The 14,999-nt window shown below is 33.2% G+C and overlaps 1 protein-coding gene across 1 annotated transcript in view; it reads right to left on the bottom strand.

Annotated features, from left to right (window-relative positions):
• LOC119640796 (sodium-independent sulfate anion transporter) overlaps window positions 1-9,821 on the bottom strand; it is a gene marked incomplete at its 3' end in the record, with an annotated part of 14,085 nt that extends 4,264 nt beyond the window's left edge. Inside the window, exon 1 of the mRNA XM_038039019.1 lies at window positions 9,614-9,821. Within this exon, the coding sequence (XP_037894947.1) occupies window positions 9,614-9,767 (154 nt within the window). The remainder of the gene's footprint in view (window positions 1-9,613) is intronic.
• Between the last annotated feature and the right edge of the window lie 5,178 nt (window positions 9,822-14,999).

Below are 14,999 nucleotides of genomic sequence, written 5' to 3'. Positions count from 1 at the left end.
ACACAAAAAAAAAAAAAAAAAAAAAAAAAAAAAAAAAAAAACAAACAAATAAATGATTAAATAAAAACAGCAGCGGTCGAGGCAGCGCTAATCATTATCACGTATTTGTGTTAATAACGTGTACACGGTATTTACAAATTATAACAAAATTGCATCTGATTGTTGACGATTTTCGTTTTTCTTTCTTCTTTTGTTTTTTTTTTTTTTTTTGTTATTTTAATTCGATAAAAATTAGTTTTGATTTTATTTGAATTTATTCTCAAGGCTCTTTCTTTTCGTTCATCAATCTAGTTTTTTGAATCTCATTGGTTCACCTGCTAAGTTCCAAAAAATTTATCTTTCTACTAAAATCTTATTTTAGAGAAGAAAGTTGTTTTTCTACTACCACTACTTTCATTTACTTCAAGTTAATAACTTTAGCGATCTGAACACAAAGACCGCCATGTGGCACAACAGAGTTTTCACGCAACTAAAAGCCACTAACATTCGGCATTTTCCCATCATTTCTGCGAGATATCTAACTCAGGGAGATTCCATTAAATATAGAAAATTTTATCAGCAAGGAATTCTTGCCTAGTTTATTTAGCCTTGCCCCTCCGTCAGCCCGTGCATATGTGCGTATATAAACAATTTGAGCTGCAAGGGATGCTTAGTCAATTTACCATTACATACGTAAAGGTAATAATTGCGCTAGGATATTGGTCTTGATATTATTTTGAGAGAATCAAACCAGACGAGAATTTAAAATTTGACTGCGTATTCCTTCTAAGCTACAACTTCGCTCCTCCGTTCACTTCTCTTTATAAGCTATTAACATGTACTCCGATCGTGTCAAACGAAATCTTTTCTTTCGAATCTAGTCACTTAATCAGTTTTTTCAAATGTAAACGAATAGAAGAAATACTCGGTACTTGGAATAACTTTCTGAATCGTTTTAAGCTTTCCTGTTGGGTTCACATTCTTGTTGTCTTGTGTCCGTGGCTACCATCACAGTATTCTACTAGTTTCATATAACAGCCTTTCAATTACCTTATTAGCTATAGAATGGCTTAGGTTAAAATTACATGATTCTACAGATTTGTCGAAGTGTATGCTGTCTGTCCGTTATGTGCCGTAGCTATAGGTGTGGACATCGCGTTGTATTTACCTAAAAATACGTATACGTTTACATGAAACCATATCGGAGGGTGCTTACGCTTACATAGAGAGAGAGCGAGTGGATTTGTAGGCTTGTCGTTTATTCTTCATGGAGCCCATTTTGCTTGATTTCAAGAAATATAAGAAAAAACACAACAAATTCACATTTGATATAGGGATGTCAAACAATTCCGTTTCAATTCAATAGAATTTCTTAGGTGCTTTTATTGCTTTTATATCAAACAATTACATTTTTTTTTACTTTCTATTTACGAGGCATATCGTCAGCTCATCTTCTAGATTTAATCACATCAGCTATATGAGTATATTAGTATAGTGTGTTAGCTAGTATAGTGAATTGTCTGATGTGGTGGGCGGGAGTTGTTTAAATAGTTTACGTTTTGTGATATGCTTTCGGTTTAGTTATATATATATATATATATGTATTTGTATATATATATTGATTTCAAATTTTTCAAATTGCAACTGTTTGCATGCGTTTGTTTTCATTTAATTATCGTTTATCTCGTGGAAAAGGGACAACATGATTCTCCCGAACTTTGAACGTAATTTTGAAACTGCTAGTGTTTTCGATGTCGCTTATTATCTTTACGCTTGAATGACTTCCTAAGCTTGTGTCGAACATGTGTTGGGAACAATTAAAAAAAACAATTTTTTTTGTGTCGAAATTTCGTTTTGAATTATTTTTCCTTTTTTACTTTTTCAATTTTCCAATTTTATTTTTCTTTTGTATAAAGCTTTTACAGATCTGCTTCAATGTCTCTATACTCTTATATACTCTTATTTTAGCGGCAGTTATATCATCGGCATATTCCCGACATCCCATAAGCGAGCAGTCATGATAAAAAACTTTTCATTACCCGTTCAGCTTTCGGGCAGTCTGCTTTCAACTACCTTGAATCCTTCCATAATCATATGATAGTCCTTTAGTTAAAAATCCCTTAATTTTGATATAATACCAACTTTTCCCTTAAAATCACTGCCCTTTTTCCGCACGATTAACTATTGTAGCCTAAACATAAGCACTACCCTGCTCCATTGTCTCATAAGCCTCGCTGACCTTTAATATATTTACATATATAACGAATGCTCATACCCTGCTTGCTACTGGCATAGCTAATGATAGCTAATGATATTAAGAGTAGAATAACGAATGCTATCGATAGATAAATTCGGATTATTAGCGACTTGCCGGCACTTTTCCATTTGCTCTTATTCACATTTTTGGATTTTGTATAGGGCGTCTAATTGTTCATCTACTGATTCAACCTTGATATCGCAAGACGTTAGAGCAAATCTTGTAAGATATGCAAACGAAATAGGGACGTAACTATGAATTGTCCAAATACATGCTTTGTAATGCATCTTTGAGCTTAATTGTTAGTTTTTGACTGTTTGGTGAAGAGAGGATGGGGCGGGAGGGAACTTGAAGGATAAATAAAATTCAAACAAGTGTTATGATAAAATATCAAAAGAGGATAAAACGTTCCTATGGGAAGATTTTCTGGGAAGATTTTTTTTGGTCTATATGCCCAGTCACCAGGGGATGTCCCCTATATGTGTGGGGACAGTGGCGATTGGGAAGAAAAGAAGAGTGATGAGGAGGGAGGGGGGGGGGGGAGTAGTAGTGCACATGACAGCTTCTGACACCGTGGGAAAAACAACTGCTCGAGTAAGTTATTCCAAAGGTAAGTAGTGCGGATCCGGGCATTACCAGGGCGACTGTGTGAGAGCGTTGAAAAAGCTGAGCAATTCTGTTAAAGGTCTCGATATGGATCGATAGATCTTGTTTATCTCTTAACAGTGACTGCCCTCCTTCATCGGCCTCAATAATTGGTTACTCCGTATACACTTGTGGAAATTGCTATTACTATCTCAATGGTGGACATAAAACAACTAGGTTTGGAGTAGAGAAGAAAATATAAAAACGTTCGTATGCTTTCATTTGCCCTCCTACTTTCTTCTGCGCTTGTCATATAATATTGCACTTTTGTACACATTATCATAATCTTATTGAGAAAGAATAGCGACATTTCCTCACTGGCTTAACATTCAGTCGAAATAGCAGCCAAAGCAGTTTAGCAAAAAATTTGATAATTAACAATCTTTAGTTTTCATGAGCTGTCATAATAATATTTTCTTTAAGCTAGAGCATGCTATCTTCACTCTTATCACACCAGCCAGGCGTCGTATTTCTCTTTGGGCCGCTGTAGCTCTTGTGCTGACACTAAGCATTAGGTTTCTTACATTTCTTGCTTTGCTTCCCAAACGCGTTCATTGAAACAAAAAAAAAACTTTAAAAAGGAGACTTTTATTTAAATTAAATGCAAAATCTATTCTTGTAATCTTTGATGATAAATATATCAGCTATTCTATGAGTGGCTATGTGGTGGTAATTGCAATAATTACTTTCGTATTATTAATACTATTGTCTTAGTTGTGTAAATCTCCTGATACCTAGTTTTTATTTTAAAATTCGAAAAATTCCTAACACTTCTCTTTAATCACGTCATACAAGAGCAGTTCATTGTTAAAAATTTTCACACAAATGATCACATTTCTTTATCTAATATAAATGAATAATAGAAATATTATTTGTTGTCTTCATTTTTATACCCACCACTATAAGATGGGGGTAAACTCGTATATAGTATAGTATAAATATAAATATATATTCTTTATTAGCGTGAAATTCTGAGTTGATTTAGCCATGTATGTCCGCCTGTGAGTCTATGTGGTGTGTGTTGTTGGCACGCTCCTGGTCGCAAAAATCAAGATTTCAACTTCAAATTTAGTAGAAACATTGGAAGTTTCTGCACGCAGGTTGATATTGAAAGTAGGCCAAACCGATCGGAGCGGAAGCGTCCAATGAAGCGTAAACTGAACGCAACTGCGTTTTTTAGCAAAAATTTTTGGATTTTTACTTGTTACTCGGAAATTATAAAAGTTCGGCGGCTGAAATTTTCCACATTCGCTTTACGAAATACTTTACTCTCTAGGTTCAAAAATGGAACGAATTGGCCGTGTCCACACAAAGTTATTAAATTTAATTTTTTTCACCTTTTTGAGATATAATGCTTGTTTACCATAAAGCAAACAAGACCGAATGTTCAAAACTATTTTGTAGACTCCTCAAATGAAGATATATTATCTTACTGAAAATGGGTTCATTTTGAAATGAATATGGTAGACACCGCGATTAGTTTTTTCTTAATAATACCAACGATATGGGTATCAAATGGAAGAACTTGGAGAGTAGAATGCGAAAAACGAAGTGGTGGGTGCTCGGCGAATATAATTTTTTTACTTTTTGATTTTGTCGTTGTTAGCACACTCAGCGTTATTGTTGTTGCTTTACAAACCAACAAATAATGTCTTGTGAGTTGTTTCTCATTTCCTTGCACTGATTGCAAATTATTGCATATATTTTCAATTTATTTTCGTATTTTATGAAAATACAAACAAAATACAAAATTTTGAGAACTTTGACGAAAAATGATCTCTTTCGTTAAGGTTTAATCAAGCATCGTGGCTTAGTAATTTCATGCTCTTCTCTTGATACTATTCAAAGCATTAAAAAAGAAAACTGAACTTTTGGATATATATTTTTTTTTATACAGTTCGATGCGATCTATTAAATACCCTACACTAGCATGCAGTTATTCATATAACTAGTTTTGAAAATAAGGTTCTTCTTCATTTTTAGTAGCATTCGAGTTTGTGATAAAATCCGTTGGTGTACCAGATTTCATAAAAATATCTAAATAATTGCCGTCTGTAGATTGAACAAAGGGAAACAAGACGGACAGTCTAGCTTAGAATTACTTAGAAAATCATTCAAAATCAACTGCTATAATAGAGGGTTGATCTTTATCCTTCTGGCTGTTGCAGATATTCGCATAAACATAATATACTTTTATACCACAAGTGGTAAAGGGTAAAATAAATGAACTTTTTTATAAACCATTTGCACTTATGCTTAAGACAGAATGGAGAAATTTCGGTCTTTCTGACCTTTTTCATTCCTCACTCTCACGAAACGACCTCGTGTGTATGCCTATGGAAAACAAAGCTTGTCAACAATGTGATCTAAGGTCATTAAATAAGACGTCAGTCATACCGTGTACTTTTATTTTTCAGATTTGGTTGCCAAATCATCGTGGAAGAACACACAATTGTACAACACGTGTAGAAGTTACTAAAATTTCTTACAGAAATAACGAGTCTGTTCGGGCTATGGTTCGGGCATGTGGGATGTGGCTTATCTAATATTCGTTTAAATGCCTTCGTAGGTAACGGAAATTGGTCCTTTGAAATAAACGATGTGCACCAAAATTATCTTTGGGCATGATCTGTGGGACGATAATATCAGATTTGTAAATGAAAATGATGTTGCAGTTACCGTCAATGGGGAAAGGGGCAGAAGCGTGATTGCTAATTTTTGTTTGGCATAAATTAGAAGATGACGACCTGGCTGATATATAGTTTCAAAACGATAGTGCCACAAGGCACACAATATGCCCCGCATTGGCATTATCGCGCGTTTAGCACTTCCGTCGTGTAATATTACGTGTTGATGACGAGAATTGGCCGTCAAGATTGTGCGGTTTCTCAGTGCTGGACTTCTTTTGGTGGGGTTCCGCAAAGAATTAAGTTCATGCGAATAATCCTCAAACTCTTGACACTTTGAACGTCTTCCAAATTATGACCGAGCTATTGTCCGCTATGTGCAGACAAATCATCGGAAATTGCCTGAAAAGGATCCAAACCTGTAACACGTCCTGTCGAAAAACATTTGAACTATGTTATATTCCACAAACAATGTTCCGGAATCACAAAATGGATGAGTGTATATTTGATGACTCAAATGAAATATTAGGTCACACTTTAACATCTTTTATTGTTGCGTTTGTAAGGAAGCACGACAAGACATCGAGAAATATTGGCAGAACCTTTCCAAATGGTCGTTCTTTTCTTGACTGCTTTTTTTGAGATATCTTCTTGAAATTGAAATTACTAGACTCAACGCATAACGTAACGTATTTCGTCTCTCTTGCTTTCAAGTCCAAGAGTTAAATTATAGTAATAATAATACTCTTTTTCTCTTCTGGGCTTTTTTGTAGACATCAAATGTCGACGTATTCCGTCAGCCACCCTTGGAAACTATACCAACTTCGCATTAGGAATGTCGTTAAGCTGCGCTACTGTTACGGTCGCTAAAATCGGAAAACAATAGATGTAATGAAAATAAAATGAAACTTAAGGTCTGGTTACCGCGTCCTGGTTAACCCAAAAATGTTAACACGGAAGACAGAAGTTTAACATCAGAAGAGAATATCTTCTAGGCCAAGAGGAGAATATTGGAAGAATATAAGAAAGGTCGAAAGCCATCGCTTCTATATGAAAATGCTGATAATGAAGCAGGCCTATTGGCAACCTGGCAGGAACTTGGCCGATCCGTAACAGAGGTTTTAGGGAAAATTCGAAAAGTGTATGCCATCGCTGTGTGGTTTTAATTAAATAAAATAATGCTGAAAATCCAAATTCGATAGGCAGTTGTACATGTATTCTTAGTCAGAAATTTGTAATCATTGACTTTCAGCGATTTTTCTTTCTAATAGTCTATCTGATATCGAAACTTTTGGTATTATAAAACTGAACACCGTCGGTTGAAATTGAACGCGGGATATTCTCTTTTTTGCTAAGGTTTCAACGTATACTTAACGGGAATATAATAAGCAATTCTTAGAAACCAGAAATCGTTCGGACAAACTTGTAGATAATAGAAGTACAGTATTAGTAGTAGTAGTTAAAGCAGTTTAATGTTAAAAATTGACGCGGTAATAGCTAAAAACAATTGAAACGATCTTTAATCTTAACTACTCTCACTGAACAAAGATTTATAAAAGCCGTTTGATTTACTGACGCTGCTGTGGTGCTCTTCTAATCTTCATTTATCCAATCTTTGTTCTTGCAATTCTTACTCTAGTCTCAATTTTCCACTCTTCGATCTTTCTTAGCATTTTTTATGGTCCTATTCTCTTCGGAACTTTCATGGCTATCGTCCCATCGTCCAATCATCCCTATACATTTCTGGGTCTTCTGACAATATCTTGTGCAATTCTGTCAAATATTCTTGCTTATCGTTTGCTTGCTTGCTTGCCTGCTTGTCAATCAACTGATGTCTGTTGTAGTTCGAAAGTTATTGAAAGATCGCCGTAGGCCGAAGCTTAGGCTATCTCTTGTAGTTTTAGCTACTTTAGACATTACAATGACGACCTTGAGAATTTAATTATTTCGATGCTTCATGAATATATGAACAAGTTAAAGAAACGCTGATTAAGCTGATGCGTTTTCTTGAACGCTACCAATCGAATTACAAAGTCAGCACAAATCTCTTCACTATCGATAATTTTATTCAAAATGAAATATCAACCTTAAGTACCTTACATCAATCTGCAACTGCTGATAATAACGACTTTTTAAACTGAGGCGTTCAAATGGAAGGGGTCAAAAAAGTGTGTCCATCCGAACCATTTGCGATAGTGCCCGTCCTTGAGAGAAAACACGTCTGTGTTCTCAAAAATTTCAGGCTGCAAGTTGATCGGACTAAAACAAGACGGATAGACAAGCTTAGATCGATACAAAGAATTATTTATAAACTGATTCTGAATCTGGCCTTATAACAAAATGTAAATCCATGTTAAGTCCTTTTGACCGTTGCATATGTCCACTCAAACTTAGTATACCCTGGTACCATAAGCCTTGTAGGGCTTAATGAATAGATTACTTAATAGCTAAAGTTTAATAAACTTTTTACTTCTTACCGTGCATATATGTATGTATTTTTTTGCATAACATAACATATACAAATATTTTAAGTGGTTAAAAGCATTGTTTTTGCTGAAGTCGTGATCGAAAAGGTGTCGTCTTATTCGAAAATTACTTTAAAAATTTAAGGTAAAAATTCTTGGTATTTTATGGTAATTAAAATACTCTCTTGCACCTAAAGAATGAGCAAACGAAACTGAACTTGAACTGAATGTTTTCTAAGATAAGCAGCAGAGCTCTGTTTTAGAAGGCGTATCTAAGCACATGTACAATAAGTGAACGGCTAGCTGGTTAGTTACTTACAGCGTGTAGCGTGCCAGAATTCCAGGAAAGAATATGATTCTTTGCGAACTCTTCCTAGAATTCAAATGACAAATATCCGTTTGGCAGATAACTGAAAATGTCATTTGGTAACAACGACATCTGGCTTTTAGTTTCAGATCTTGAGAGAAAGTATAGATTACATTGTCTCTTTTTCGCTGGATTTTTAATTTCAGAATATAGTGCATGAAGACGAGAAAGAAACGCACAAGAAGCTACACATTGGCTTACGTTTTTGGGAAGTTTATCTAGAGAAAAAACAACCCACCCCAAAGGATAGCACGTTTTCCTTATCTCATTTAGGTGAATTTTTTATGAAACATTTACATTGGTGTTTCGATTTGTACATGGTTTGCTTTCTTGTTTCTTCTTAATTACCTATCAAAGAAGGACACTGTTAAGCTGTAATTAGCAGCGTAGAATACGCATTGCATGTTGCATCGAATTTATATTGTTTTAAACATATATATATCTCAAAACGCTAAAACCGAAAAAAACTGAAATTAAGCATAGAATCGACTGATGTTCACAAAGCCCCTTTAAAGCTAAACGCTAATTAATTGCCAAAGTCAATACACAGCTCTTTTTTACACCATATTGAAATAATGCGGTTTATTAATAAGAATGCCAGGAGGAATGCCAAAAAATAAATTTTTTTAATTCTTATTTTGAAAATGTCGTACAGAAACTTACGCGTACAGCTGCAAACGGCAATTGGAGAAAATGCAAATGGAGAAGACCTAAAAGTTGATAAACATATTAAAGTATTTTTGAATTGATTGATTGCGGAATTGGTTTTCATTCCCAATTTCACGTCAGATTTTTATATGGTGTGCTTACGAACTGAATTTTCACTCGAAAATTTCCTTTTTTGGAATAAAAATGAATTGTTCTTACATAATAAGGATTTCATTATTGCTTTTTTGCACGGTTTATATTTTTTTCATCGTACACAACTTATCACATGCCACATGTATTTTTTTATACGATCTTTTCTGCACAGCTCTCGAAGGAATGTATCTACCATATGATATCTATGATACGTGACCTTTTATGCTAAAGATCTGCAATTTGATTTAAATATTCACCGAAGGTCTTGTTTGGCTCAGTGGGAAGCAAAAGAAATTTTACATTCATTAGAGTTTTTATTAAAATAAGTCGAAAAATCAATTATCTTTCTATACATTAGAAACTTAAAAGTCCACATGGACTTTCTGCATTTGCTTACATATAAAAGAAATTTAAAATCTGATAATAACTAATATATATTTCTTATTAGAAAATTGATTGTATTTAAACTTACATATAAATTCATTAGATCCTTGAGAATCATTGCTGCTAATAGCGCCATTATCACCGTTCAATTCGTTCAAATTCGTTGTAATACTTATTGAAGAACACTTGAAGCCGTCATTGAAATATACATGATCCGAGGCTGGCGGTAGTTTCATTGTCATCGTTTTTCTTAAAACATTTACTTATTACTAATGGAAAATTTTATATATATATATATATATATATATATATATTTGTTGTTGTTTCGATGGCGCGTTATTCTTTAAACAATAAATTTATCAACGAAAAGTTTCACTTACAAACACAACCTTTTTTCTCTTTTATACGTTATATCAATTTGCTTTTATCTTGAGTTTTTTTTTGGTTGTTGTTTAAAATGGCAAAGGTTTTTGCTTTCTAGTTTAGTTCTTACAATAAATTCCAAAATCGATTTACAAATTGAGTTATCTTTTCAAAAGCAACTAGTTTTTCTATTCCTTTTATAGCTGGGGTAAGAACAAAGTTTATTGTAATCAATTAAACGTTTATTTTCTTCTTATTTATTTATTTTTTTTTTTCCTAATTTCCCACGGTAAAGGAAATCAAAGCAAGCCGTTGTTGCTGTTTCATATACGAAGAATAAAAACGAAAAAAAAAAAAAACAGAAAAATAACAGTTATTTAACAATGCACAGGAGAGCGCTCGTTTTTCGTGCTCTAAGTTATTGTAGAAAAATAAAAGCACTGTTTTCCTGTTTCACTTCCACTTGTTCCTATACTTCGTTGATAATAATATTTTTCTCAGCGGATATGTAAAATATTGCTTTATTATAACAAATAAAAATATTTACTCCTATAGCCTTATAGAGTGCACCTCCTCATCGCAACACTTTCAAGTTTCATTAGCAACTGTTTTTAAACTTGGCTCAAACCTTGTCTTTTATAATATCAAAGAGCATGAGAAGTTGTTTGCATGCTTTAGTTTAAAATGAAATGAAAATAAAACAAAAGCAAAAAAATTTACACTTGAACTCTAATAACACAATAAATTATACGAATGCATATATATTCCCGTTTTATCTCTACGACAAAATGATCGTGATCTGCGTTTAGTTATTCGGTAGATATTAAATCGCTCTCATTTTAATGCAAACTAAGCAATAGTAAAACTCATTTCATTGCCGGTTTTGTTATTGCGTTTTACTCTCCCGTTATCTTTTTTTTTTTTACTCATTCATATGTAAATTCTCTACATGTGGGGGAGTAATTACGTTTGATGTGAGATGTCGTGCTTTATGTAGTAGTGGTAGTGAAGTAAGTGTAAGTTGAAACAATTTCTCAAATATTTTATTACTTCGCTAAGATTATTTCCGGAGCCATTTTACCGAATTCTTAAAATTTTTTTTTTCGTCATTTTTTCGCATTATTCAGAATTAATGTTTATTTAATAGCAAATTAAATGTTTATATATTGGTTTTTAATTCTTTTAAATTCATTGACTAGAACTCATAACAAATTTTTACGTCATTATATTCACTTGAATTCATTTTATAAATTTTATATTAATGTTTATAATTAATTATTCGTCACAATTTTTATATGAATGAATTGTTATTAACACGCATATGATTTGAAGGAATTATGACAGCCATGACAATTTAAACGTTATGGTGAATTTGGCGTAAGATATGCTTACTACATGGTTAAAATGAAATTACGATTAGTTAATTATAAGATAAATTGTTGGAAGTTTTAAAGTGTGCGTAATCCAATTCATAAGCATTAAAGGTATCTTAAAGTACTTTCATTAACGATACCGACTATATTAGGCCCGGAACACATCTCTGTCTTCGACGTTGTTTTCTTTGATATAATGTTTCAGGGTTTTTAAAGTGTTTCGCAAATTTCTTCACTCGCTGCTTTTCGAAATATACCAGAAGCGTAATTCCCTATCCTTACTACGCTTTACTATAAATTAGTTACCGGCCAAAAATCATTGAAATAAAAGGGTAATGAACCGTCAGTCATTACAATTATCACGTAATTAAAAAACCATTAATGGATAATGGCAGGATAACTTTGCTGGCCTATTAGGGTTCTTAAGAAATCATGTAACTGATATAGAGTCTCTGCAGTAAATTAACAATAAATTCTCTCCCTGTGTTCCTTTGTTAAATTTTAAAGGTTGTCATGAAATATTATAGCAGCAGAAGGCACGAACTTTTCAAGTAAAGTAGATTCATTAGGTTTTTCCTTATTTGCGTTTGTATCGTTTTAGGTAATCGGTTTAACGATTCGGTTTCGGTTTTCTTTCTTTCTTTTTGGTTTTTTGATCATTTTTTGTTGATTTTACTTTCTGTTTTATAAACTTAATATCTTTGTCTTTGGCCTAATGAATCTACGCTGCTCCACCATTCTTATCGAAAAAAAGGAAAGTAAATAAAACAAGTAAGGTGGCTGTAGCATGTCGTGTGGCCCGCCATAAAATACCCTAAACCGCTCTGCAGTTAGCTACTTTCATTTTCAATAGCGTTCGTCCTTCGACCAAAACACCTCAGTGTACCAAACCGGCTTGTAAATTGAACACGAAAATACATGGACAGTCACAAGACGGGCAGCCGAGCTTAGAAGGACTCAGAAAACTATCGCGAATCGATCGGTATAATAAAAGATAGGTCCTTCTAGGTGTTGCGTCTATCCGCACAAAGTTCATATACCCTCCGCCAAAAGTAATGTACGGTATTTTTATATCCATAGTATATAAGGAGTTTTGAGAAAAAGTTGAGATTTGTTTGGCGAGTTTTTTTACAAATTGGTTTTTTTGTCTTTAAATGTGAAAATTTGGAAATTTTGCCATTTCCTTTTTTTAATATCAAGAATTATTTTGCATCTACCATATATTGGGCTAAACTGACATCTTCGATCAAATTGGGGATTGTGTTTGTTTAGGTCAATCAAGAATCATTAAGAATTTAAAAGATTCATAACATTCCTCAAAATGTCCAGATGTTGATATCAAAAAGTAGCTAAAATGTCAAAATTGTTCTCATCTCAGATCATAATCTTTTAAGAAGTAATTAACTTGAAGTATAAACCAATAAATGTCAAAAATGAAACCGAACTCTTCCTAGAGATCAACAATTGAACTTTTCAAGTACTTTTTAATTTTCTTCGCTTGTAAATACATCTAACAACGATCTTTGTTCGAACTTTCTTAATTTATTAACAACGAATAAGAAGAAAAGCATCGATTAGATGTAAGGCGTGTGAGAGTTGCTCTGAATAAAATGTTGACTTATGACCTATAGTGGATTAAGGTTTAAACATATGTCCACGACAGATTTATAGCTTAATTAATCTGGGATGGAAAGTTTTTCACTTCCAAACTCTTAATCAGGCAAGGCAAATTGCCGCATGGAAAACAGCTAACAAAATTTTAAATTTAATTTGTTTCGTCATCGAAATTGTGTTGCAATAAGTAATTTAAATTTTCTTCGCGATACAATAAACTGATGCTATAGCAATTGTTTTGTTTTTTTAATAATAATTAAGGAAAAATGTAATGCGAATAAAAAGCCCATTAAAAATGAATTAGTGTTTATTGCGCGAAATTTCCACAAATAATACGAAAAAAAAAGAAAATTACATTTCACTTAAGCAGACACTGCCAATGTCTGTCATATATGTTATCATATATAAAAATGTAAGAAAATTATACCCGGTTGTGACCGAAATTTTTATACCCATTATTGTTATGCTAACAAAGACAAAAGAAGTAAAAGAACTAAGTTTTCACGCTCTGTAATGTGGAGTAGGCGGGGCTTTCTATTTTCGTAGGCGTTTCCTTGGAAAAGTTAGAGTCACTTTGCAACTGCTTTGCAAGTTTGTACGCGATATCTCCATTTTTGCTGACGGGAGAATGTGTACTGCAAATACTACACAGTTGGACAAAGGAGCAGAGAGAAGTGTTTTATAAAATTTTGATGCACTATAATATTGTGTAGGCGTGGTCTATGTTTTCGAATTTTGTACAGGCGCTACGCCATCGCCCATAGAAAAGCAAAAACTTACGATTTTTAAGAAGTGGTGCAGTAGAACTCGTTGATAATATTTCTAAGGGTTTTCTAAAAGGCAGACCATCTATTGACTGATATGTCTATAATCGTAAGAATAGTTTGTAATATTTATTTATGCATTCTTTAGATGCGGTCAATATTAATCCAAGATTCTAACCTAAGCAGGGATAAAATTGGTGATGATGCTTTTAAGCGTTTCATATATATGCAAAGAATGGACAGAGGTAACTGACAGACGTGCTTGTCTAGATTTGTTGAGGACGTCGTGCTGATCGCCTTTTCTGGGCGGCTATTTATGCTCAGAACTGGATCAATGAAGTCTTCTTTCGGCTTATCCTTATCTTGGTCTTTGAGACGTTAGATTATGGCATAACTTGTGCAATTCTTTACCTCTCCTCGTCTCCACCTCACTTTCTCCCTCGCTTTTAGATATGTTTCTAAGATTTAGTTGAACTTTAAAACTAATTTTGTACGGAATACAAGTTCTAAGTTCATACGAGTTCAACATTGAATCAATCATAAGTTAGTGTTTAATTAAATGCCAAAGGAGCTGTTCTTAGCTGTTTTTTAATATATAATTTTTAACAAACTCCTTAACCCAATTTATTATTTCAGCACGCAACGTAAACTTCCATAAGTTGTTATAGTACAACTTATATATGTGCAGTTATGCACCTTGATTTGTTTATAGTACATATTATTGTTACAATTGTTTAATTCACGTGCATACATGTAACAGGTTGTAAATGGATCTAAATTTATTACTAAGTACATTGAACTTTTTTTTCTTTTTTTTAATTTGAAATGCTAATGGTACAAGTTCCATGCGAGAATAAAAAACAGAAGCGAACATAGCACGCATCGCAGTATATGGTTCACAGGTTCACCACAAAACTGGTATTGGTATTGTAATGTGTAAAAATGATAATAATAATATGGTAATAACAACAAAAGGATGATGTTAAGGTTATAAATACAACATATTTATGTGAAGGTCAATATACGTAAATAATTGTAAGCCCTAAATTACAAAATAAATAAAATTATTTTTCATATTTACAGACAAAAACTGGAATCCCTACAAGTTAGCTAGTCGAGCCGGTATTATCTCATATCGAGAGATTTTCAAAATATTAACGTACGACTAACTCAAAAATCAAAACTATTTAAATATTTTGTTTTTAAGTGATTCCTCATGGCTTATTCATCTTAGCGTTAAGCAGTGTATTATATTCGGTATAAATAGCATCTTTGATACCCTTCAACTGTTTCCTACCGATAGTTTTCTTTAATATGTTGCAAAAATAAGCAGATAATACAATCATTGATAGCTTAGAGG

Source organism: Glossina fuscipes, unplaced genomic scaffold (genome assembly GCF_014805625.2).
Source record: "Glossina fuscipes isolate IAEA_lab_2018 unplaced genomic scaffold, Yale_Gfus_2 128, whole genome shotgun sequence".
Classification (NCBI taxonomy): domain Eukaryota; kingdom Metazoa; phylum Arthropoda; class Insecta; order Diptera; family Glossinidae; genus Glossina; species Glossina fuscipes.
The sequence above is the reverse complement of the archived record's forward strand: the minus strand, read 5'-3'. Positions and strand labels throughout refer to the sequence as shown.